At 37.2% G+C, this 23,721-nt stretch overlaps 1 protein-coding gene across 4 annotated transcripts in view; it reads right to left on the reverse strand.

The window, feature by feature from the left end:
• DPP10 (dipeptidyl peptidase like 10) overlaps nt 1-23,721 on the reverse strand; it is a 486,601-nt gene that overhangs the window by 300,800 nt on the left and 162,080 nt on the right. The window contains exon 1 of one of the 4 annotated variants that reach the window (XM_040561192.1): nt 6,525-6,680. The exons of the other annotated variants lie outside the window; for them this stretch is intronic. Within the exon in view, the coding sequence (XP_040417126.1) occupies nt 6,525-6,566 (42 nt within the window). The 5' untranslated portion in view covers nt 6,567-6,680. Of the gene's footprint in view, nt 1-6,524; nt 6,681-23,721 lie in introns of those variants that run through there. 4 annotated transcript variants of the gene reach the window in all.

The following is a 23,721-nucleotide window of genomic DNA, read 5'->3' on the forward strand; positions in this document are numbered from 1 at the left end:
ACGGAAGACCAATGTTAATGTTTTGTAGCTGGACACCTGTATGTTGTCAATTTTCCTTTAATACCCAGTGGTAAAAAGTGCTTATCTGATGCTCAGCCTATACTCACGCTATCCAAAGTGTTTTTGCTTCTGATTTACATGATTAACTTATTTAATGAGGCAGAAAGAAGGTCTCATCCATTGTAGTTAGACACAAGTAATGCAGTACTGAATAAACAGTAACAGCACATTAATCTCTCTGACTTTTCATTATTATCCACTAACCGGAATACATTTGTACCTGCTTTCATGGTTAAATGCACTTGTTTTCTGGTTTTAAAAAGGAAAGAAAAAAGCAACCCCAGAATTATGACAGCGACTATTAAGAACTGCACTTTAAACACGGAAGAAAGTACATCAGAGCCCAAGAAGTGCAGTTTGTGTGCAGCCATCTGTTAGAGGTCATGCAGACACCTGACATCATTAGGGAAGTTTAGGAAAGGGAAGATTATGAAAAAAACTCACCCACGGGGAGGGGAGTACATGCATCAGGGCTCTATCTTCTCCTTTACATAGGAGTAAAATAACTATGGATGAATAAAAGGTCATGGTTTCCTATGTGGGGGATATGGTAGTCTTTCTTACCTACGCACAATTGTGTGGGGTTCTTCTGCCCCTTACAACCGGGGGCCCATCCTGGCATCCTCCTACACAGAATCAGTTTCATCAGATTCAGCATAATTATGTATTGCCTACTGATTTCTTGCCAATGAGGTAAAATACACACACACACACGCCAAGGGAACTGGTGCTATCTAGCTGAGCCTGTCAACAGTACTGTGTGAAAACAATTTCAAAGCACAACCTACTTTCCAGTCAAATGATCACTTACGTAGGCTGATAATTCACAGATTTTGCCCCAACTACCATATCCCAGCACAGAGTAGACATGGTCCAAAGAAGTGCGATGACAGTAAAACCCCCTCATTACAATCTTGGCTGTAAAACATTTTTTTTTTCCCTCTGTTATGAGACACTTTATCTCTGGGAGCTGCCCTGTGTCAGGAGGACTGGTACATCAATATTAAGTCACGCACTGCAAACACTGTCTGGCACAGCAAGACAGTGTGCACAAACAGAATAAGAAATTCTAGCAGCACTCCCTGAAAATAAACCCTTCTGACTTATCCACGTCCTCTCAGTTAAACCACTACCGAAGTCAGACTGCTCACACATCTTAAACGCTGTTTTTTTTGCCTCCCAGCATTGCTGGAACAAATGAAGATGATGTAAAGTTCTTTCCAATGACCTGCACGAACAAGAAACCTCTTTTTATTGCAGAAGCCCTGTTATTAAGGCACCATTGTCTAAAAGAGGTGATGAAGATATGGTGAGGAACAGTCTCCAGAGGTAACCCCATGTCGTTTCTTTAAGCACAACACACCAATATTTGGCTGAGATCCTATAAGACATCAAGTCAATGAAACAGGTTGTCAGCTTTCAGGGACTGGCAGGAATGCTGACAAAAGATACAGAAATTTCAAAATGTAGGAGACAAACAGAAGAAGAAAAACTGACGAGATAGAAGGAAAAACCTGTCAGGACAATGCAGAGAGAGGCTAGGATTTGCTTTTGTTTCTTTTCTAAACGCATTGCAACAATACAGATCTATGATGAAGCAGGACAGTAACACTTCGAATAATAACAGAGAGGAATGAAGAATTCTATATTTCCCATCTATCTTTGGAAAGAAGATGAGCACACCTCTCACTTCACTAGTAATCAAAGTACACAGCAGTCATCTACTTGGGATGGCTTCTGAGCCACTTGTACTCGAGACTTATAGTTTAATAAATCTTGAGGCTACACATATACTCCAGAAGACTAGAAAACCATATAGAGCAATAGCTTTGTAAAATATCTAACCTAAACATTCTTAGTAGGAAATAACCCAAAGACAAAGAACTGGCTGGCTATATGAGATTAACTCTTTTTGAATTTTATTTCAGAAACAGACTGGAAAGGAGGGATTTGAAAAAAAAGGTTTTAAGGAAAAGCAGTAGTTGTAACCAAGATATTCTTAAACAATTTAGAAATAAACAAAGTCTATGCTGGTAAAATCCACTGATGATGCAAAGAACAAGAAGGTAAACATCAAGGACGGGGCAGTCATAAGAATAAACATGAACTGCTTCATAAGCCGGCAGCATTCAAGGAAGATGCATCTTAACATAGCTGAATGCGAAGTTGTGTCATGTACAGTGATCACCCTCTCAAAATGAAGGGTTAGGTCCCTGAAAGGGAGCAGGGGGAAAGTTACACTGTGCTAACAAGTCAATGTGAACAGCCACCATGATAACACTCATTAAAAAATGGTAATTACTAAATGTATATGAATAAGAAGGTATTTTTGATTCCGGAAAAAAAATGGTTATAGCTCCGATATCAACTATTTTTCATTAAAAATTTTAAAAGCTATATGCTGCAGGCAAGAAAGAACATCTTACAGTTGAAGGCAGAGGATTTTAAGCTCACCAAAAGACAAGTGGAAGGAGACTTCATTAGAGGGTGAATGTACTGCTCAAGAAGAAAAACTCGGTACTGAAAGACTGCCTAATCCAGTTGTGAAGCCAGTGTAATAACCAGTGCTTGGAAGCTAAGCCAGACAAACTGAAATGATGCACACATTCTAAAAGTGAGGGATTAGCCAGTTGAGCAAACAAAGAATGACTGGTTCTCTCTCAGCAACTGCTGGACTGTGTTATTCTGGTAGGTTTTTTCTCTCTGACCACAAATTCCACTCTGGAACTAGGAAATGGAGCTGATAACGATTTTCCAATGGAAACCGTTTATTCAAGAAGGTGCTCACCAGTGTTAATCAATTCAGGGATTGCACTACACACAAATTTCCCTAAAGTTGAACACAGGATTGTTTATAACAAGGAAAAAAAAGCGTATCTACTAAAATGAACTATTCAAAAATATAAATATATCTGCCACATACCCAGGAGGACATAACCAGCTGGTATTACCAGCTTATGCAGCTGCTCATTCCCTGTGGATGACCCAATGAAGAGTGTGCTCATGAAATGAGTAAACCACACACAGTGCACAATAACCCTGACGGCATTACAGAACAATAAATCTAAATTAACCTTAACTTCAGTTCAGTATTCGAACAAAACTGTGTATTCATTTCTGATTTGGAAAAGCTTTGCCAGTGACTTTGTATTTTTCTCATATTCTTGCTCAATCACTCAAAATAAAACTATTTTGCAGCTCTATTTATAATATTATTATATTATAATATATAATATATATAATATAATATATATATAATAATATATATAATAAATATAATATTATTATATTATAATATTATATTTATATATTATATAATATAACCTTTGTTCTATTTACAAAAAGATAACTAATACTAGGATTGTGAGTTCAACAAATAATACAAGACATACAGATAGTGATGGGATCCAATTTCAAGGGAAATTTTGGTAATTGTGTACCATCACTTTATATTGACGGTTAGAGGAATCAGCCTATAGAAACTAATGTCATCCAACAGGTGAATACCAACTATTTACTGCTATGACACACAAATTCAGTGAAAATAAATCCCTGCTTTCTGTTTTGCTTCAGTATTTCCACCTTCCACCAATACAGAAGGATAGAAAGTTTGTTTCAAAATAACTGAGGTCAAAAAAAAAAAAAAGGAAAGAAAAAACAAGCAGATAAAGTAGAACACAATAAGGTACAATCAACAGAAATAAGCATAGAGAGAAAACAGACTAAAAAAATTAGGATCAAAGCTGAGATTAACACAATCCACAAGTCCTGTTTCTTTAGACTGCCATATCTATGAAGCAGGCTCACTCTTCAGTTGATGCAAGCTGTGCGTATGCAAACCCAAGCACTATGCAGCCTGATAGACTGGTGCATGCACCTGTAGCATTCTTTGCAGAGCTCAGAGACATTTTCCTTTGTTGCGTGTGCTTGTGATTAACACTTTACTTGCTCCTTCTACATTGCAAAAGACTGACCTTTAGGGACAGAGCCAGGCATATAGATTAACAGGCACACACACAAAAATTATGTTGGCACACAGATGAATGAAGCTCATCTCTGCCTTTGCTCATTCTTCTCTCTCATCTATTGCCACATGGCAGGTCAGAGGGTTCTGTATGCCCACGAAATCTGAAACACCCCAGCACTGGAGTCCCCGCTGAAGCCACAAAACCACTTAGGTTCTTTTACACTTAATTACAATGCTCCACTTACCATTAGAGGCCAGGGACTACCCAGTAAGAACTATTTCTTTCAGTTATCACAGCTGCCCCTGATCCACCTCCATAGTCTTTCATCCATTTATGGATTTGGAATAAATGTCTCTAGACTTGAAAGAAAAACAGATTTCCCCCCCAAAAAAATCAAAGCCAACCAAGTAACAGTAATAACAGCAGAACTTTCTGACACTCATTGGATGTGTAACATTCCATCTTTTTTGTGATTATTCTGGTGTCCAAGGAAAGAAAAAGGAAACATACAGGAAAAAAAATAATCAAAATTCATTCCAGTGCTGCATTAGATACAGAGTACCCAGACATGATACAGTTATTATGTGCAACCATTTCAATTACAAAAACTGCTAAAGCGTGTAATTTGACAGCCACTTCATACAGCATCTCTTTAGCTCATCTGACAATAAGGATCAGGGCTTCCAGATTAAGTGTCAACTTCCCAATTGCCTCTGAATGCTAGCATTTACTTAAAAATCATTTTTTCCATTTTGATTGCATTATATCCACATGCTAAATCTGAGTTTCTTTTGACAACAAGCATCATAACCCAAACTTACCATCTGAAAAAGAGTTATTTAAAATATACAATATCTGCAATGTGTTTTGAGCCTGTATTTATGTTCTTTACAACACTAGATCATCTTTTTATGTTGCAACATGTTGTGTATTGCTTAAAAATTAATGAATATTATGACAGCAGAAGTGTTATCATGAGAACTGTTTACTCTAGAATTTTAAGAGTACTCAACAGCCTGGTTAGCATTAGTTTCTGTAAATTAATTTTTAAATCTGATAATAATAGTCAAGGTGTATGGCAGAAGAGCTTTCATGACGTGACACCTAATTACAACACAATTTTAACTATCAAGCACATGAAAAAATATCACAGATTCCCAACCAATATGTCTATTTGAAAGCTGCCAAAAGGGAAAAAAATGTAATCACTTAGGTTTAACTTAATAATATTCAAACCAACAAAAATCATTTTTTCCTCTTTCCCCACAACCCACAGTTTCCACATATTTTTTACTGTATGGAATATAAGGACTAGCTCAGGTAATCAGTGGAAGTAGTCTTGGGCAGTAGCAGCCTGAAATACTCACACGTGTTCCATAGAAAACACCTTCCCACCAAGAGAATACATTATGCAACATTTTCCAAAATATCTTTTTTTCCTAAAGACTTCACAGGAACTTCAGCAGAAAACTTTTCTTTAATCAGAGTCTTAACTACTGTTGAGACCCTGTCCGCATATATTCCATGGGACAATACAGCTGTTCATCATTTCTGTAACTAAGGGTATATTTACCAAGCGATACCATATTTCTTGGCATAAGCAAGTCAAATTATTATATCTATAAAACATCTACTTACCTCTCAGCTACAGTATATAGTATTGGTCTTTATCTAGTGACCTTTAATTATACTGGTGAAACTAAAAGGCAGACTAATGTATTTTTATTTCATTTTAAATTTTGCTGATTTTAAAAAATAAGAACACTTATCAGACAAATCATTATGTGAACAAAATATCAAGACAAAAATTAAATAAGCTATTATGGTTGCATAACTATGAATATGAAATACTTCCGCATTAGCAACTGATGGGAATTTAAACGTCAATTTGGTGAAATAAATAGCTAGATCCTAAAATAAACAAGGAAGATAATGCAGAAAATTCTTCCTATGTGCAAATTTTGTGGAGAGAAAGGGCAGGGAAGGAGCAGACCACATCTGCTTTTTCTCTGATTTTTTGAAAGCTATATTAGTTGCCCAGAGAGCCTCCATCAAATAATTGAGGAACTTAGTGTTTGTATTGTGTGAACACTGATAGTTTACTGCAAGCTGTGCAATCACTCCTCATTCACTAGAAATAGAACATGCAGCATCACATGAACCGAATCTACTGGACGTAATTAGAGTCTGGAGCAATGAAGCATTTTGGGGGGCTCATTTGTCTGTTTATCCCTAAAAACGTGTCTCCTGTAGAGTCTTTGCTACTCCAACTTCCCTTGGTCTGGCTTCCACCTCACTGTCTATTATTCCTCTCCTCCACCTCAACACTCCTTTAATATTTACTGTTGTCTTCCAATTTACCTGGAGTCTCTTCTAATATTATTCAGTGCCATATGATACTTCAACCCTCCTCATTTGCTTGGTAACTTCATTCACACACAGCATTTACAGTACTATCTTAATATCACACACTCACAAATCCAACTCTCTACTCACTTTACTTTCTGTCTGATTCCAGATAGTCTCCAGTTCCAACATCAACCATTTCTAGCATGTCGAAGCCTCAACATTTTCCTCTCACTTCTTGTAAAAACTTCCTTGCTCTGTCTCCTTTGCTACAACTGGAAATCATGCTGCTTTCACTGCTGCTTAAACGTGTACTCACTCTCAGGTTCTTTCTGATATCCTGCTCTCCCTCCTTCTTCCCCACATGCTGTCTTTAATTAGCTCTGGTTGCCACTAAGCACACACAGCTGCACACCTTCATGCTGCTAAGGCACAAGGTGATGGTGCTCCTTCTACCCAAACAAGCAAGGGTGAGCTCTCACCTGCTCTTCAGCCACCCAGCTGAAAAATAGAAGGAAAAGGAGTCCTAGCAGCTACCTCCATCTGTTTTGTCTTCACCAGCTGAAAGCACTCTGCTCTTAGTTCTCACCATTTACATCTTAAGGAACTATAAAAGTATGTCTTTGCTCCTACCAGAAAGAGCTCAAGTTAGGACAATAGGCTTTGCCTCCATCCCATACCCAAGGCACAGCCGATTACAAACCATGGAGGTACTGGCAGATATTATCTAATACTCAGGATCTGCGTGTTAGCATTTGTCAAGAAACAGCTGGCAACATTCCCTGCTTTGTCCTGGAGAAGGCACCTGTTATTTCTACTACTGGGAAAAGAGAAGAATAGTAGTCATTGTTTGGGGTCAGTTTTCACTCGTTATAAACACAATCCCATCCATTTCACGGGACTTTCAGGGTTCAGAGAATAGGAAAGGCCATATTCTTTGGCAGGTCGGTTAACAGCTTTCAAATCAAGCCTCTCTGATTCGGTGATTTTCTCAGTTATGTTTCCAGCAAAGCATGATGAGATCTTCCTCTAATTCCAGTCTACTGGTGGGGCTAAAAATGCTAGATTTAGTAGCTTTCTGCCATATGGAATAACATTGCCAGTAAAGATGTTGTGATGGCTATGGTTTTGTTTTGTCTTTTCCCCTTCATTGAACTGGCATTCACATTTTACATTCTCAAGCTGCAAATTGCTCATTTGGTCAATTATTTATCCAAGGTGTCATCTTTTCAAAAAAAACTCCCCAGAACAACCCTTTACTCAGTAAAATTTCATTTGCAATTGTTCTTCGTATTAGTATTGACTTTTCTAATTACTTTTAAAATTAGAATGCTGTCAATGGTGCTCCGCTGTTTCAAACCTAGCATAATTTCTTAATACATTCCTTCTCTCAGATAATGATGACTTTCTCTTGGAACAAATGAAGCAATACAGTTTGGCTGATATATAATTGTTAAATCCAGCTTTTCAATTTTAGTGAAGTAACTTGAAATTTATTCTTTCAGTCTTTGACACATTTATCAATCCCTTTAAATGATATTTGGGAGAATGTCAGTTAATATTACATAGTACCTTCTCCCCAGTGCTTGACATTCCAACCAATATTGCACCTGACTACACACCTGCAAGCGTTTTATTTCCTTAAAGAAAGGACAGCTGCAAATATCGCTACTTCCTCATTACATGTAAAACTCTAGAAAATGATGTTATAGACAGGTGATCTAATTTTTCTAGTAATTACACTCCTCATCTTGCCAACTACTATCCAATATGGATATTCATTTCTTACTGAATAGCACTATAAAGTCATTAGTCATTGATTAAAACACACATAGAGTAAATAGATGATGGAATTATTATTTATTTATTTATTTTTTAATCTGACCCTAGCCAATTTTATTACAGGCATTGAATCTCATATAGCTTTTCCAGTCAAGAAGAGAACACCTCCTGTCAGCCTGTTTTTACCTTTGCTTCCCATGAACACCATTAGGTGTTTAATGGAGCCTGCTTTCCATGGAAGCAAAGCGGTGAGCACTTAATGAGACCGAGCACTGCATAATTTACTTTGAAATAGTGAATTCTGTATTTTGGGAAGAAAATACATGAAAAATCTTAATAAGCAAAGGTTGCATGACAAATGAATAAATTGCTATTCTTGTATAAACCTCATTCTTCTTTACTATTTGTTGATCCCACTTGTTGCAAGCTGATTTGAACAAACTCATGCTCTGGTGAAAATTAGCATAGAATTCAACTGAAATGCATCATAGATCAAGATTTTGTCTGCACTGGAAAGTCCTTTCTATATACATATGTATATGTACATTGCTGCTTGGAAAGGGTGCTGCCGGTATGTCCATCCAAAGCAATGTTTCTTCAATTCTACGTAGTACCACCCCTGTGGTACAGTGACTAGAGAGAAGCACTGCCTTGCTGGTGTCTGTGCACTCTTCCATACAAAAATGCCCTTCTGGTTGGTGCTTCCCAGAAGGAGCAAGGATCCGGTATGAAAAGTGTAACTTTCTTTATCAACAAAAATAGATGGTCCATGCTAGTGAACCATGAGGCTCATTGCAAACAGAGCATGTGGAACCATGACCTCTGCACACAAATGCAGAGGAGAGAAGTTTCCATTTCATAAGGCCAGAATTGTTACTGAATTTCCATGGAAATATTTATATACAAAAAGGCAGTTTTAACATTTCCATTCCTCCTAAAGGATGCAGTATTTTCGTTATTTAAATAGTAATCTTTTGTTAGTCATATTACCTCCTGAAAAAATTGACCTTCCTAGGGAGAACTACAAGCAAAATACCTACTAAACTGTGACATTTATGTAAAGAAGTTTTTGGTCTATGATACGTGCTACTGGAAAGCTAAGAATGCAATTGCTAATATTAGTCCTTGTTGTCCTCTTGTTCTTTAAAAGATGTTTATAAATCATTATTATTAGTATCCATTTAAAATAATTAATAACGATGTGTTTATTCCTCAGATGCTACTATAAGTAGTACCGGTAAGTTTCCAGAGAGATCAGATTAGTCCTTATATCTAAACAATCTATATCTATTATCCTGTATTTTGCATTTCTAAAATGTAGTCCAGCTGAGCAAAATGTTTTCAACACAGAAAGATGAAAGGAACCAAGCACCATTACTAAAATGTTTCTACTACTGAGCTGCTCTCACCAGACAAAAAATAAAATATCCACATTGTACTGGTATTAAATGTCCCATTATGTCATAAATGTCCCCATATTATTCCCTGGGATGGAGCTGAGACAGAAAGGTAGCAAAAGTAAAAAAAGTAATCCATGGAACCCAAAAAACGTATTTTCAGATAAAAACAAAAATCTAATTTATTAAAAATTATGAACATTCCAGAAAAATGTTAATTTCCATAGAGCATGAACATGTGAGAGCCTAGGTTTGAGCAAGTAATTGAAACATTATTTTATTTTACTTTATTTTTTTTTTAGAAACCGCACAATATAGGTATATTTTAGTTAAAATACTTCAATTTTCAGATAATTTCACTTGCTGTGGTCTAGTAAAGGTCTTTGTGAATGCCTGTAATTCAGTTCAGAAGGTAATGGTCAGTAATCAGATATAAATGCCTGTATTTAAACGTCTTTTAAAAGAGAGCAGTATTCTTCCAGTAATTACCGCCTAACTGAAGTCCAATACCACCTGAATACTTTCAATAAATCAAGACTGCTGAAAGATGAAGTGTGGTTATCAGCAGTACTGCAGGGAAACGAAGATGCGGTCTTGGAAGTTAGCTGTGTTAGTCAGATAGCAATTACAATAAATTATACTCATTTCCACAGTCCCCAGCCATGGACCAGTCTCCCTTACATCCAGCAGCATGTAGTCTCAAAGCAGAGAGACCCTCTGTAGTCCTATCTGCTCTCCATGGGCTGCATTTCTGAAGCATGCACTGACTAAGCTACATTGGAATAAAATTATGGTATTTTACCTTCCTAAAGGTAAAACAGACTTCCAAATTCCTGCATTATAAAAGGTTACACTGTGAGGCAATGCAACAGCATTAATCTAGAGGTGACTCCTTCATCTGAGGCTACACATTGTCAATTTTTAAATTGAGTCACGATTGAAATTGAGGAAGGATTTTAAAAATAAGAAGATAAACAGTACTCCACCTACATTGTCATTTTCTAAATGTTCTTCTTACTTCAGTACATTGTAGTGCCTTCCTAATACCAACCAAATTATAAATCTCCTCACGAACTAATATTATAAATTGAATATTAACAGCATAGCTACATCTTTTACCTTCACACCTGCATTTTAGACAACTAATTCCGCTCTCTTAAAAATACAGAAAAACAAAACAAAACCTCAAGGGGCTGCCAAACTTAGCAGGGTACTGCTAGGTATGAGATGTTCACATTTACATTTATCTGTGCAAATAGAAGCTATAAAACTGGGACACTGTGTCTGTTCTTTCCAGATAATTATATTTTTTGGAATTGTAATGAAGCAAACAGAATTTCCTCTGTGCTGTGAAGAATTTCTTACAGCTAAAGATGTAACATCGTACTGGTACAAGCAGATAGCATAATCCAGAGGTTAGAAACATTTCCTGAGCTGGGAGAAACAGCCTTTGAGCTCTTCCTCAGTGCTAGTTCCTGTGTTGGAAATGATCATCTTGAAGGGATTCAGAATGCTGACCTTGAGACTTGCTGTAAAGAACTAGCTGTCTTTCAGGACATACTATCCTGAGTCCCACAAAAAAACAGTCCAGGTGGTGTATATGGTGAAGGCAATGCCTAAGGATAGGGGTAACGTTTCCAAAGGACAGTCCCCGGCTGTTGTAAGACTCCTGACCAGATTCTGGTGGGCAGTGCTCATCAGAGCCCATCCTGCATATCTTGCCATGTCACATATTTGTCTACCAGAGACGTCTCTGAACAGTGCTCTCTCAAGCATCTGTATGCATCTCAAATGCAGGTACAGCCTAGAAATATCTCAAGGAGCCATTTGTGAGCAGGATGGAGAGGTCAGATGGCCACCGTTCACTGCCTCTTCCAATACACAGAGGAGGGGCAGGCAGTAAACAAATGAAAGGAGGTTTTGTCCTTCAAACAGCTGTAGTTAGGCTGTGGAAATCCTTGCCATGGGACACTGTAGATGCCAATGCTTTATAGCGGTTCACAGCGAAGGTGGCCAGGTCAGGGAAGAAAAATCCTCAGAGGTTTCTAAAGAAGAAAAAGTGACTTCTGTCACAGGAGGCCTCCAGAGGTAGAGGCTGGGAGATCTGGGAGGAGCAGTTGACTTTGCCTGTTTCATGATTTTTCACACATTTGCTTTAGGCTAATCGTAAAAATAAAATGATAAAAATAGCATAAGAGTAAAATATTTATTCTTTCCAGCAACAACTGTACTGGTTCCTGACCTTGTGCAGATACTGCTTTTTACCTGCTAGGTGGTAATAAAGTATTTCACACCTCTACCTCCAAAATAGTGTTGTCTTAATTCAAAAGCAACCATGCACAAAACTGTTCCTCCTATTCAAATTAATGTTAAAGATGTGTTAGCTTTACACAAACCAAGAAAGCAGCATATATGCAGATCAAAACATTTTATAGAAACAATGGGGTTCTTAACTGCTAAGGTAAATACCTACTGGATTTTCAAGGAGGAGTGAGAAAAAGTGAAACTATTAGGGGGACATTCAGCTACCAGACTTCCTTGACTTCATGGATTGAACATTTTTTCATGTTCTTAAAATTCTGAAGAAATTGTCATGTTTTTTTCATTCTGTACAAAGCCAGGGCAAAACACTGCTGTAAAACAGTAGGAGGATACAAAGCACCAGTTTGTCCCCTGTTTAGAAGAGGTCTGCAAAGTAAAATAAGGCATGTACTTGTTGATTATATCAGAAGAATAAAGGGCACAAGAAATCTGGCTGAAAATGTAGATCATGTAACAAAAAGATACTACAATTAAATCAAAACAAGAATCCTATGCATGGGAGATTACAGGTCATATGCAGCACTAGGGTGATAGGGCACTGCTATATGTGTCTTGCACCCACCACTACAGTAAAAATAAATAAATAAATAAGATTAAAAAAAAAAAAAAAAGTATGAGGGAAAACAGGGCATAGACAGTAATTTGTACCAAGAATTACTCCTTGAGAAAATACAAAGCTGGGGACATTTTTCATTAAAACTACCTTTGCCTGCCCAAAAAAGCAGGCTTGCAGTGACTACAAATGCTTCCCAAAATCAGGAAATAATGTAACCAGCACAAAATATATTTCAGAAAAGAAAATTTGATAGGTAATTTAAATGTTCAGATCTTCTACTTCAAAATGTCGTTTTGGCCCAAGAAAAATAAAATTAAAAAATTGGTGGAGGAGGTAGACAGGAGACGATGGAGGTGATATTAAATCACCTGAAAACTAGCTTCAAATATTTTGAGTAAAATAGAATATATTTTTATATTGTTGTTCTCCATCTTTGTGGCCTTTCACTTTTTTGACATTCCTGTGACAAAAGTTGTGTTCATTTTCTATACTTTCTCAGTGTTTCCTGATAAGGTTTTTGGCCTAATTATAGTGATAAAAACTAAGAAGATCAAACGTAAAGACTTGAACAGTACTGGCCTTACGTTTGCTTCAGTGATTAGAAAGTAATCATGAAAAAAAAAAAAAATTAGATTTACATTTAACCTTCTCCAAGCTTGAACATGCAGGCTCTTGTGAATTTTTATTTAAAAAATAGAACAGAAATAAGATCATCCCCAAATGTGCTTTGAAGAATATCCTAACTTTTGCTTCATTTCTTTACTGAAAAACATTACAGACTTTGTTCATTACCAGAAGTCTTAATTTTAAGTTGCATCTTGAGGGCATTTTACAAGATTTGCCTATATGTGCAGTACAGTAATTACTTTTTTGAAGTGCACTGGAAAAAGGAAATGAAGTCAGCAGGTTTATGATCTCAGAGCTTTTTGATTTAATTAAAAGTCATTAACAGCAACCTCCACTATTCAGTTGCTGAGCGTTCCCAAATACAGAGCTTTAAACCAAAAGCTATAATCTGTAGGCTTTACAGCTGGTTCAGGTTGACTAAGGCAAAATTTAAGCTTTTACCTGTGCTACAGCGTGGACAGTAAACATGACAATAACATGATGATCTCTATTAAAAAGAAATAAATAAAGAGTGAGCCTAATGTCATTAAAGGTTAAAGTTAGTAGAATTAAAGCACACTAATTTATATTCCCTTCATGAATGTGTTGTGTATTAAATCTCTTTTTGATTTATGGCATTAGAAACTTTCTAAGTCACACATTTTAATGCACACACTCAGTCACAGCTGAATCACTCACTAATGTGCTATATTCCCTGATGAGCTGGACAATTTAATATCCAGGCTGATGCCAGAATCTCAACACAATAAAAGCCCCTTCATTGACATTCTGGTGTAATACCTAATAACAATTAGATTCCTTTTCCTTGGTATTGTATCTTGCTATTGTCATTTCAACAACAGATGCTTTTCTTATAAACCACTGAATTTACTCAAATTTAAATGTCAGGCGGACCAAGTGAATGAGCAGTCCATGAACCTGCGCTAGGGAAAACAAGCTCACATCTGTCTCATTATAATATATCGTATTTCCATTTCATTTACTTTCAATTCTTAGCATAGTTTCAAACAATTTTTCAATTTCCAAACCAAACAGCATCTTAGAAAAAGTTAGGTGCTGTGTCAGAAATTACATTGTTGTCTGGAATGTTTTTATGGTGTCACATTAGATCCCAGCACAACACAGCTCCCACAAACACATCGTTTAACCAGACAGCAAAACAACACAAGAAACCAGTGTGCAAAGTTACCAGTGCAGAAATTCTATACACAGGTTTCCTGATGAACACCAGTGCATAATTCCAGGTGTCATGTGCGTAAACAACTATAAATTTTATCCACTGTGTAATTAAATGAATAGGCTTTCAAGGGAAGTAAGAACACAACCAGACTCCAGAAATCTACAATTATATGCGTTGTTGTGCTGGAGTTTTACAGATAATTAACGATGCAGATAACGTCTCAAGTTGTTTCTACAGTACTTTAGTATTTAGGGATTTAGGTCCTTAGATGTTTTCTAATACATCTCATTAGCTGCACCTTTAGGTACGTCACTACATTAAAAAATCTTGTTGAATTCAGTAACTGCAACTAAAAGTAATGACTTGTAGGTGGATACCAAGCTTGCAGGCCAGTCTCTAAATAAATCATTTAATATAAGTAGTATAAAATTTTAAGAGCATAATGAACCATTGGTTTGTCTGATAACCCTAAAGACACAGGAAGAAGAAAAAACAGTAGTTCTGAGAAGTTCTAAAATTAGGCTAACATGTTGTGAAGGGCAATTCCATTTGTCGCAGAATATGACAAACTTCTCAGCTGCTATGATTTTACCATTGTTTCAAAGGGATGGCAATATTCTTGTATACTTGCAAATGTAAAATTTGCAGACTAAAGACAACCGTGTCATCCAAGGTTATTCTGTTTATTTCCAACCTTGCAATATTTTCTGTATTGTTAAGAATTTTAAATGAACATTTTATTGTCAAGTTCCCTGGCAGAAGTCCATGTAAGTTGGAAGTGTAGTTAGAATATGAATGAGAAAATTAATTAGCTGGTGACAGTTTGGAGTATTAGTTTTCAGCTGCCATTTTCTATTAGGTCTCTCTTTTTCTGGACGCACATGAGTTGATTGACAGCATATTTCAGAAAAACATAGCCCGTTTTAAAAATTTTCATACTGCAGAACAATGTATTCTAACTCACTCTTTCAAAAAAGCCCAACACACTATATTGTATTTAAGTTGAATGCACATATGGCATGGAAATGCAGGAGTTTATTCTGTTCTGCCAGGTTCCATCGGAAAGCCCAGGTCTTAGACACCATGATGAGTTTTGGAGACTACAAAAGAATAAATGTATTGTTTTTCTCACCCAAAGGTCAGTTGCTATATAGCATTGCTGCCCAAACGTTGGCCTACAGATGTATTTTGTATCTCCATGGCACCGCTAAAATTCAGTGGCTGCTGATATAAATGAAAATTAGAAGAAGAAACCACGATGGAAGAACAGATGACAGAAGAATTTGATGGGAAGGCATGAGACAGTATTCAAGATTAGATACAAAAAGATGGGAAGGGAGGCTAGGCAGAAAATGCAGGAGTACTTTCACATCTTGGTAGGAATATATGGATATTAGGGAGCCTTTAATCATAGAAATGAATTTTTTTATGTTAAAAAATATCCTTCACTTATTAGAAATGAAGCTATGGCTAAGATAGACTGTGTTAAAAGGAGGAGTTTATAATCTTTTATTAAGAATGGAGTTAATTACTACTGGAATAAGAAGTTTAAAAACAAGAAAATGTTACTTTGAAGAACATTTTTCAGGGAAAAATCATGGTTCTTGGAAAAAAAAAGTGAGATTTCTAAAACCTCTGGATAAGATTAACATTTTAGCTTTGTGGATCTTAAGCCAATACAAAGTAAATATGATACCATAATTGCTTCTCACCTCTGTGCTTTAGCTTATTATTTTTTTATTATTGAGCCTTAGCATTTTAATTTCTAGTTTATCTCATTCATATTCTCCTGACATATCACAAAATCAATTTTTAGATCTTGATAGAGCATTTGTAGCTCCACTATATTACTACACAAATGCAAACATGCAGATATCTTATTAAAATGTCACTGTTTCAGAGACATCTTTGGTGCAAATGTTATTTAGACGAAAAACGATCATCACAACAGTAACAGCTCGTTCTGTAAAATTTCATTTTAGTCCAGCCTGTTTCAAAAGGCTATAGCTGTCAAACCTTGTATCTTTCTCTGATCCCTCAAGCAGATGCACTTTGTTTGTTCTTATAATAAAACCTGTGTGTCCTTTAGCTGATTAGCGCATCAATGAGAACATGAGAAGATATTCAATGTTTCCAAAGGTTTGCACATCAAGGAGAACATTAAGCAGCTTTGTGAAATGAATTTGATTTGTTAAAACCTCAACACTGCAAAAGGATGAAGCCAGAAGAGGTTATCAATACATAATTAGTGCATACAAGTGGTCTAGATATGCATCTTTGTCTACAAAATTCTTGCTTATTGTGCAGGTCAAAACTTTACCATTATGGCTTTTCTAAAAATTTCTGTCATCAAACTCAGGATCAACTCTTAAAACATGTGAAGAAGTTTAGAAGTATTATACTTACATTAAAGAGAAAAAAAAAATGGCAATAACACTCCATACCTATATAAAGAACATTTAGTCAACATGCACAGCAATGGCTCTTCAATATATGGATCTCTTCATCATGGTGCGGCAGCACAGAGCCCAGCTATGCTCATGCCAGGGATTCATCTCAGAAAGTTGCTGTTCAGAATAGTCATCATTGCATTCCTGGTGAACAGCATAAAACCCAGACATTTTCAAAAGTGCTTAAAATTGCTCCTATCCTGCTTAGGTTTTTGAGCAGCCAGATTTACTGTGTGAGAAGAGAAGTATTCCTGCTTGATCCTAATAAAAAAAGGAGTTAGTTTTCAGACTGACATTTTGTCTCGGGTTATGGAACTGAGAGCTGGTTCTGAATCTTTCCGTACTGTCTAGAGTCAAGAGTAATTATTGCTGAAATCAGAAAGCAGCTATGATAAAACTTGAGGTCAGAATCAGAGTGAAAGAGAGCAAAAAATGATTATTAATAACGAGGTTGAAGTATCATTTTCATTTATTAAATTTATTTCCGTAATTTTTATAAATCTCTTGACATAAAAGACTAAATTTAGTAATTTCTCTTGCAAATATTATGCATTCCTGTACAGTACTGAAAAGAAAAAAAAAAAAAACTTTCATAAAATGCAGAGCACAGAAACTCTAAATATTCATTATAATGAAACACTAAATTTTATCTATTAGGTGTAAACAATATTGGCTTGAAATAACGCACATAACAGCTCCAATAGCTTATTAACTGTTTGTGGAAAGCTTGCGAACCATCTCCCCAGCTGTCAGAAGCTTCAAAGGAAAAATTGCTTCCTATTTTAAATAAATCTTACAAAACGCGTATGACACTGCCAGCAGGAGGACAGACAGGACCTGTTAGCAGGCGGTACCCCAACCACACAGGGGAAATACAGACACCAGTAGCCTGCACCTGGGAGCTCTGTTACCCTGAGCAGACCTGACATCTACAAACTTCTCAATCACCCAGGTTTCCTCAGAAAAATTGCCCTCATTCAATTTAATGTCAGAAAGGGAGGAAGTCAGCAGCTTCACACTTTCACACATTATCTGCAGTTCAAAAGGCAGCAGGAAAGTGGACAGAGAGCAATGTAGGCAGAGCTCCCTAACGAATTAGCAGGCTCCCCTCCACAGCTAGCAATGAAATTTCACTGTGTGCTCACCAAATGTAAGGTGGTGGACAAGGCAAAGGAAGAGGGACATACCGAGGCCTTTCCTGCTACCTAGATTTCTTTATTCAGGCTGTGTATATAGATTCATGAATGTAAAAATCAGTTTAATATATATTTTATGTTGTTCATCTTATTCCTATAGTTCTGAAACAAATATATTGGACCAGCAGCAGGCTCCTGTTGTCATTGCATCTAAGCTAGCTGGACTTCTATATTTCTTTAAAGGATCTGTACAAACATTCAATAAAATATTTAGGACAGCAAGCAGCAAAAATCAAAACAGGCCAAACTGAACTGAGAAAACACGTACAAGTGGCCACCTCTGGCAGTATCTTAACTAACTGCCATTCAACCCATAACCTCATAGTAGACTACAAGTCCAACAGGTCCTCATGGACTCTTCTCACTCTGAAAAGGAGAATTTTAAATTCAAAATAACTAGAAATAATAAACTGAAGATCTACACGTGTGCCATTATACATAAGATAATGTATTATATAAATTAAAATTGGCAGCAGTCAGACATATTAATTTGGTACTCACAAGGGTCCCCTAAAATTGTGTTGGTGTTGTCTTACCTATGCAGCCATAAGACTATTGAATCACATAAAGACACGTAGCCTACTAAATGTGCACTCTGAACTGACTGTAGGGAACAGAGGGCTTATGTTAAAAGGTCAACAGCATTAATTCTCTGTAAACATCTTTTGTTCAAATATGAATTCTTAATCAATTCACATTTTGCAATGACCCTTTTATTTTTATTTTTTTATTTTTTTCCCCCTAAAATGCTTGCCTTGCTCTTAAGGTGAAATAAAAATATTATCACACAATCATTCAATAATTTAGGTTGGCATGAATGTCCAGAAGCTGGTCAGGGACCTGTTAGGCTGATGTCAATACAGTTAATGTAGTCATAGGAGAAAATAAATAAATAAATAAATAAAATTAACTTAGGTTTATTTACCTGCTCACTGCATGTTCAAAACGACATCACAGCCCGATGCTTCTCCATGTCGAAGGACCTAGCAAAGCATCATCTAAGGGGCTTCCAAAGACTCAGTTAATCGATTAAGCCTTTAAATAAAAAATGCCATCTGCATGGGATTTACCTTCTTTTGCAGAAAGGGATTTTTGAAACTTTAAAAGAATACCCACATTCCCTTAAGTTTTTCCTCTCTCCCTTATCTATATTCTGCTGCACCACGGCACTGACCTCAAACACCAAAGGACTTACGGTTTTCACTGTAGCAGTAAATCAACTTTAAATCAACTGCTAGGGAGTGTAGGGGAGTACTGCCTCTCCACCCTGCTGGAGGAAAGCATGACCTCTACAAATCTCCGATTTACGCCAAATTGACACATATTCAACCATTTTAGTATTAAATCTGTGATATACTTTTATGCTCCCTGCTCCTTCACAACTTCACTATCTGATTAGAGAAATTATGAATGCAAACTCTGCATTCTGATTAATGAGTCATGAACATCACAAGAAGGCAGCAAATGACCTTTTTTGTTCATTTCTGCAAGCTTTCCTGTAATCAGCATTACAAATATTTTGGCAGAGTTTGTTTATCGAATCTGCACTGGAGCAAAATCTATTTTAGAATCCTGTTTTCTTCTCGTTTTGGTCCTTCTACAGGCAATGCAATATTGTTATAGGAGCCTAGACTCTCATAGCTGTGTGCCTTGATTCAAACTGCACACAGCCATCTATCCCTAGTTAGACCATCTAATCAGATCGGGGAAAGGATTACAGGAAAAAAAGAATAATCTTAAGGAATGGAGTGCAAAAATACTGGGGAAAAAGATAATAAAACTCAGAAACCAAAACCCAAAAGAGATATAATTAAAGAACTTTTAAATAAAGTAATTTAATGTGGGATTTTTTTCAGATAGTGCTACAAAGAATTACAACACTGCTAAAAAAGCTAGTACAGAAATAAAAATGATGATGCAAAATACATGAAAAGCATCTCTGCTTATCCTGCTTTCCAGATTGTACTGTGACTAATGAGGAAAGGAAGTCCTCAAAGGAGGATCCTCTGCAGAGTGTTAAATGCATGCTGCTAAATGGTATTGCTCAAGGTTTCATATATATTTTCTGAATCAAAACACATAAGTCAAGGTCTCTACATCTAAGGTTGAGCTCGTGGTCTAGTTATTGGGGAGTTTCAGCAGCTGGAATGTTGTTATCAACCCCGTAATGTCATTATCACATACAACGGATCAGCCATTACAAGTAACCCAGTAGCATCAGACATAAGGAGGGTATGCTTTGGGACTAGAAAACTAAATCTATAAACTCTGATAAAATCTTGGTGCTGGATCCGAGATCTGCAGAGGAAAAGGGCAGTACTTAGCAGCCAAGAGGTGCCCTCTTCTTCCCTGACAATAGCAGGGACCAGGGAAGATTATCAGCAGCAAAGCCACAAACATATTCATTAACCTGAGGAAACTATCAAGAAGGCAACATTAGAGCCACTTGTCCCCCAGCTCCCTGAGGGTGGACACCCAGGACATGGTGGGCTCCCAAGGAGAGGCTGGAGAAGAGAGAATGTAGCAGACAGCAGCGAGGAAGACAGACTGCCGATCTCCACACAGTTTTTCAGATAGCCGATGGAAATCATCATTACAAGTGGTTCTGGGAATGGAGAAAACAGTGCTGAACTTTAAAACCTAACAGACTCCTAAGGGATGATGTATGGAAACAACTATCCTAACTGACCTTCCTAAAAACTAGAAGAATGGCAGCCTAGGAGAACGATAATAGATTTTGATCTTAGGGAGGTCAAGATAAATCTGAGGCTGTTGAAGATATGGTGGATATATGGTTCGACACACAACAAGGAATGTGACCTATGTTTTTTAAAAACAAATCAAGCAGAACTGAGTGGAAACCTCATGAAGTTTTATTTTAAGTAGTCTCTTAAGAGATTTTTCAGGCTCTTTCTAGTGATTATGGGATTTTGCAGTATTTACAATAGCTGTGTAGCTACATATCCTACACAACTGCAAATTGGCTGTGCAGACAAATACACTAATCTGAATATTTAAGAGGCAGAAGTCAGCCACGTAGCAGAGTTTTTCATGGTACATTAGAAGATTTAGAAACAAAATCTATTAGCATTCTTCTGCACACAAAAGGTTGATTTAGGGGAGACTAGAAGAATTAATCTTCAGATATGGTAATGCATATTAACATCAGAAAAATCTGCTGCAGAAGATATACACATGGTTGGGAAAGTTTGATTGAAATAAAAAAAGATTTAAGTGCCAGTTGTTTTCAAAGGAAAGGGGTCATCCTTGCAAGATGTTATTTGTACATTGATCCAGAGCATGAAATAGTTATTCATTTATTTTGTATTACGAGAAGATAATATCTAGGAGTCGGTTTTCATCACAGGAAATATATGAACAAACTGGCTTTTTGCCTCAACTGATGTTTTCTGGGTTAATAAGAGCGCAACTCTATGCACGACACGCTGCAGCATCATGCTGCACAGGGCTTGTCGGTACGCTGCTCCACGCCAGAAGAGATCAGTTTCCTGATTTTGCCACTCCATTTCTTTTCTTAGAGATCTATTGTGCTTGTAAACCCTTGGCAATGGTAAAGACAATTGTGTGCTGGATAGGAACAATTGTGACTACCACCATCATTTGTGCACAAAAGACGTGCTGGGAAGAGGAAGCATTCTACGGCTCCCCCTCCCTCTCTGTGTGCGGTCACAGCCCATGCTCAGCCTCACTCTCCACCGTCCAGTCTGTCCTCCTGTGGTGAAAGAGGTCATCTAGTCATTGGCAAGTAGGAAATCTCTTAAAGGCAGGGGCAGTTCCCAGAAGAGAAGGGTCATCATCAAATGCATCAACAGGGCTGGCAGCCTTCACCACATCTGCAGAGTTAATTGCTCTTTCTAGTTCAGTATTGGATGTAAATTCCCTGGAGCTTAATGAAGCTTTTTGGAACAGAAACGAGGAGGCTGTACTCACAGTTATTACTGCCCAAACTGCACAAATTCTTTGCGTAAAAACAACTTTGATCATCAGTGATTGTAAGATGGCTTCTCTCTCAAATGCAAGCTGCACGTGTAATGGTTATCTTTTGAAAAGAGACTGCCATGTACGCTTCTGGCAGCAGTTGTAAGCAGAAGTACTGTGTCTCCCAACTTGAATTCATGATCAGCTCAGCAGCACACTGTTATAAAGAGCATTTCAGTAACACAGTACAACCCTATATCCTGAGATTCATACCCACACAACAGATACCACTTTGCTCTTCTTATGCATGCTTCTATATCTTTCAGAGCTACACGGGGGACACATTTGCACAGTAAGGCTCTGTCCATTTTGGAGGACTTACCTTCAGTCCTTCACATGGCCAGATGGAAACCAGGATGTCTTCAGACTCAAATACATCAAGATATCAATGACTAATAATAATATTTTTCTTTGAGAAGGTTTCCGGATTATCTGAGACAACAAATAATGTCTCTAAGCTTTAATCCATCCAGCTAGAAAGGCGGCAAGTCGGCACTCTCATCCATCCTATGGCCAGAAATGGAACCGCCCGTTTGCCTCAGGGTCCTTACCCTCTTTAGATGCAGGAGTGACGCAAGGAAGGACCTAGGAAATGCAGCAAAACCACACAGGCCCTGACCAGACTCATGAGAGAAAGGAGGAAGAAGGTCAAAAAAGAGAGGATATAGTATGGAGCCATAACTACTGAATCCCTCAGAGGGAAAATGGTGGAATTATGTCAGTTTTCAGAAACAAAGATTAAAACGCCTATTAAAAAAAAAAAAATACTAAAGATCAAGGAAGCTGATTCCAAGTCAGAGTCCAATATCAACTTCACAAGTGTCAAATGGGAGATTTTCAGTTACTCTGTGCAGTGAATACAAACCAAAATCTAGAGATTAAATGTCAACAAATGACGGCAAAGCATTAATCTATTGTGCCATATCACCTCACTCCCAAATCACTAACAAGCCACTATCTATCTTATCTCTGCTTCACTTATTGACAGTCTCCATTTGTTTCATCAAGAAAAGGGACAATCCATTCAGGACTCAGCATACATCATCCTAAGCAGAAATAAATACTTTGCAATATCTGCCAGCTAAATGACTGACTTTGTGTGCTACACACAGACTGCACCTTGCTCTAGCACAAAAGTAGTTAGCAGAGAAGTATAAAAAAAACATTATTTTCTGTGCTCTGTACATACATCTCTCTCAGATATGCACAATCAACTCATTCTCCTTGGAGAAAAGCAGGAACCGTCCCCTTTTAGTACCTGTGCAAAAGACAGCTAAGCTCTTTCACAGCCCATACCAACACCCAGCTGCTCACATCAGCTGTCAGGAGGAGCAGGCTTTGTTCTCTGGAGATTTAGGGAAAATTATGCAACCTCTAGGACAGCTCTCTGGAACATTGCTTTTTGTGGAAAAGAAGCTTCCAAGCAAACCACAGTCAAACACAGGTCAAGAGCTGTATTTAAGGGCTTCCCAAGAGGCCATATTGTCCCAAGGAACCCAGTACCTACATGAGGTTCCTCACAGGGAGGAACATGAGACACTGCTCTTTACAATCATTGCATTTCTAGGGGTAGAGTAGACCATTTTGTCTTTGTTCACTGCCATAACGTGCATAAAAAATATGTACATATTGTACTGTACATAACATTTTATAAAAAGGTCTTGTGATAATCAAGAAATCTTTCCTTCACAGATCATAAAGATCATAAAATGAACAATCTCAATAAAAAATAAATTTCTCCAAATGTAGCTCCCCTTTAACCTGTGAGATGCAACACCACAAACACATACAATAGGGAAAAATAAAGCTTTTGTCAGCAGCAGCTTGCAAGGTACCTG

Source organism: Cygnus olor, chromosome 6, assembly GCF_009769625.2.
Source record: "Cygnus olor isolate bCygOlo1 chromosome 6, bCygOlo1.pri.v2, whole genome shotgun sequence".
In the NCBI taxonomy this organism is placed as follows: domain Eukaryota; kingdom Metazoa; phylum Chordata; class Aves; order Anseriformes; family Anatidae; genus Cygnus; species Cygnus olor.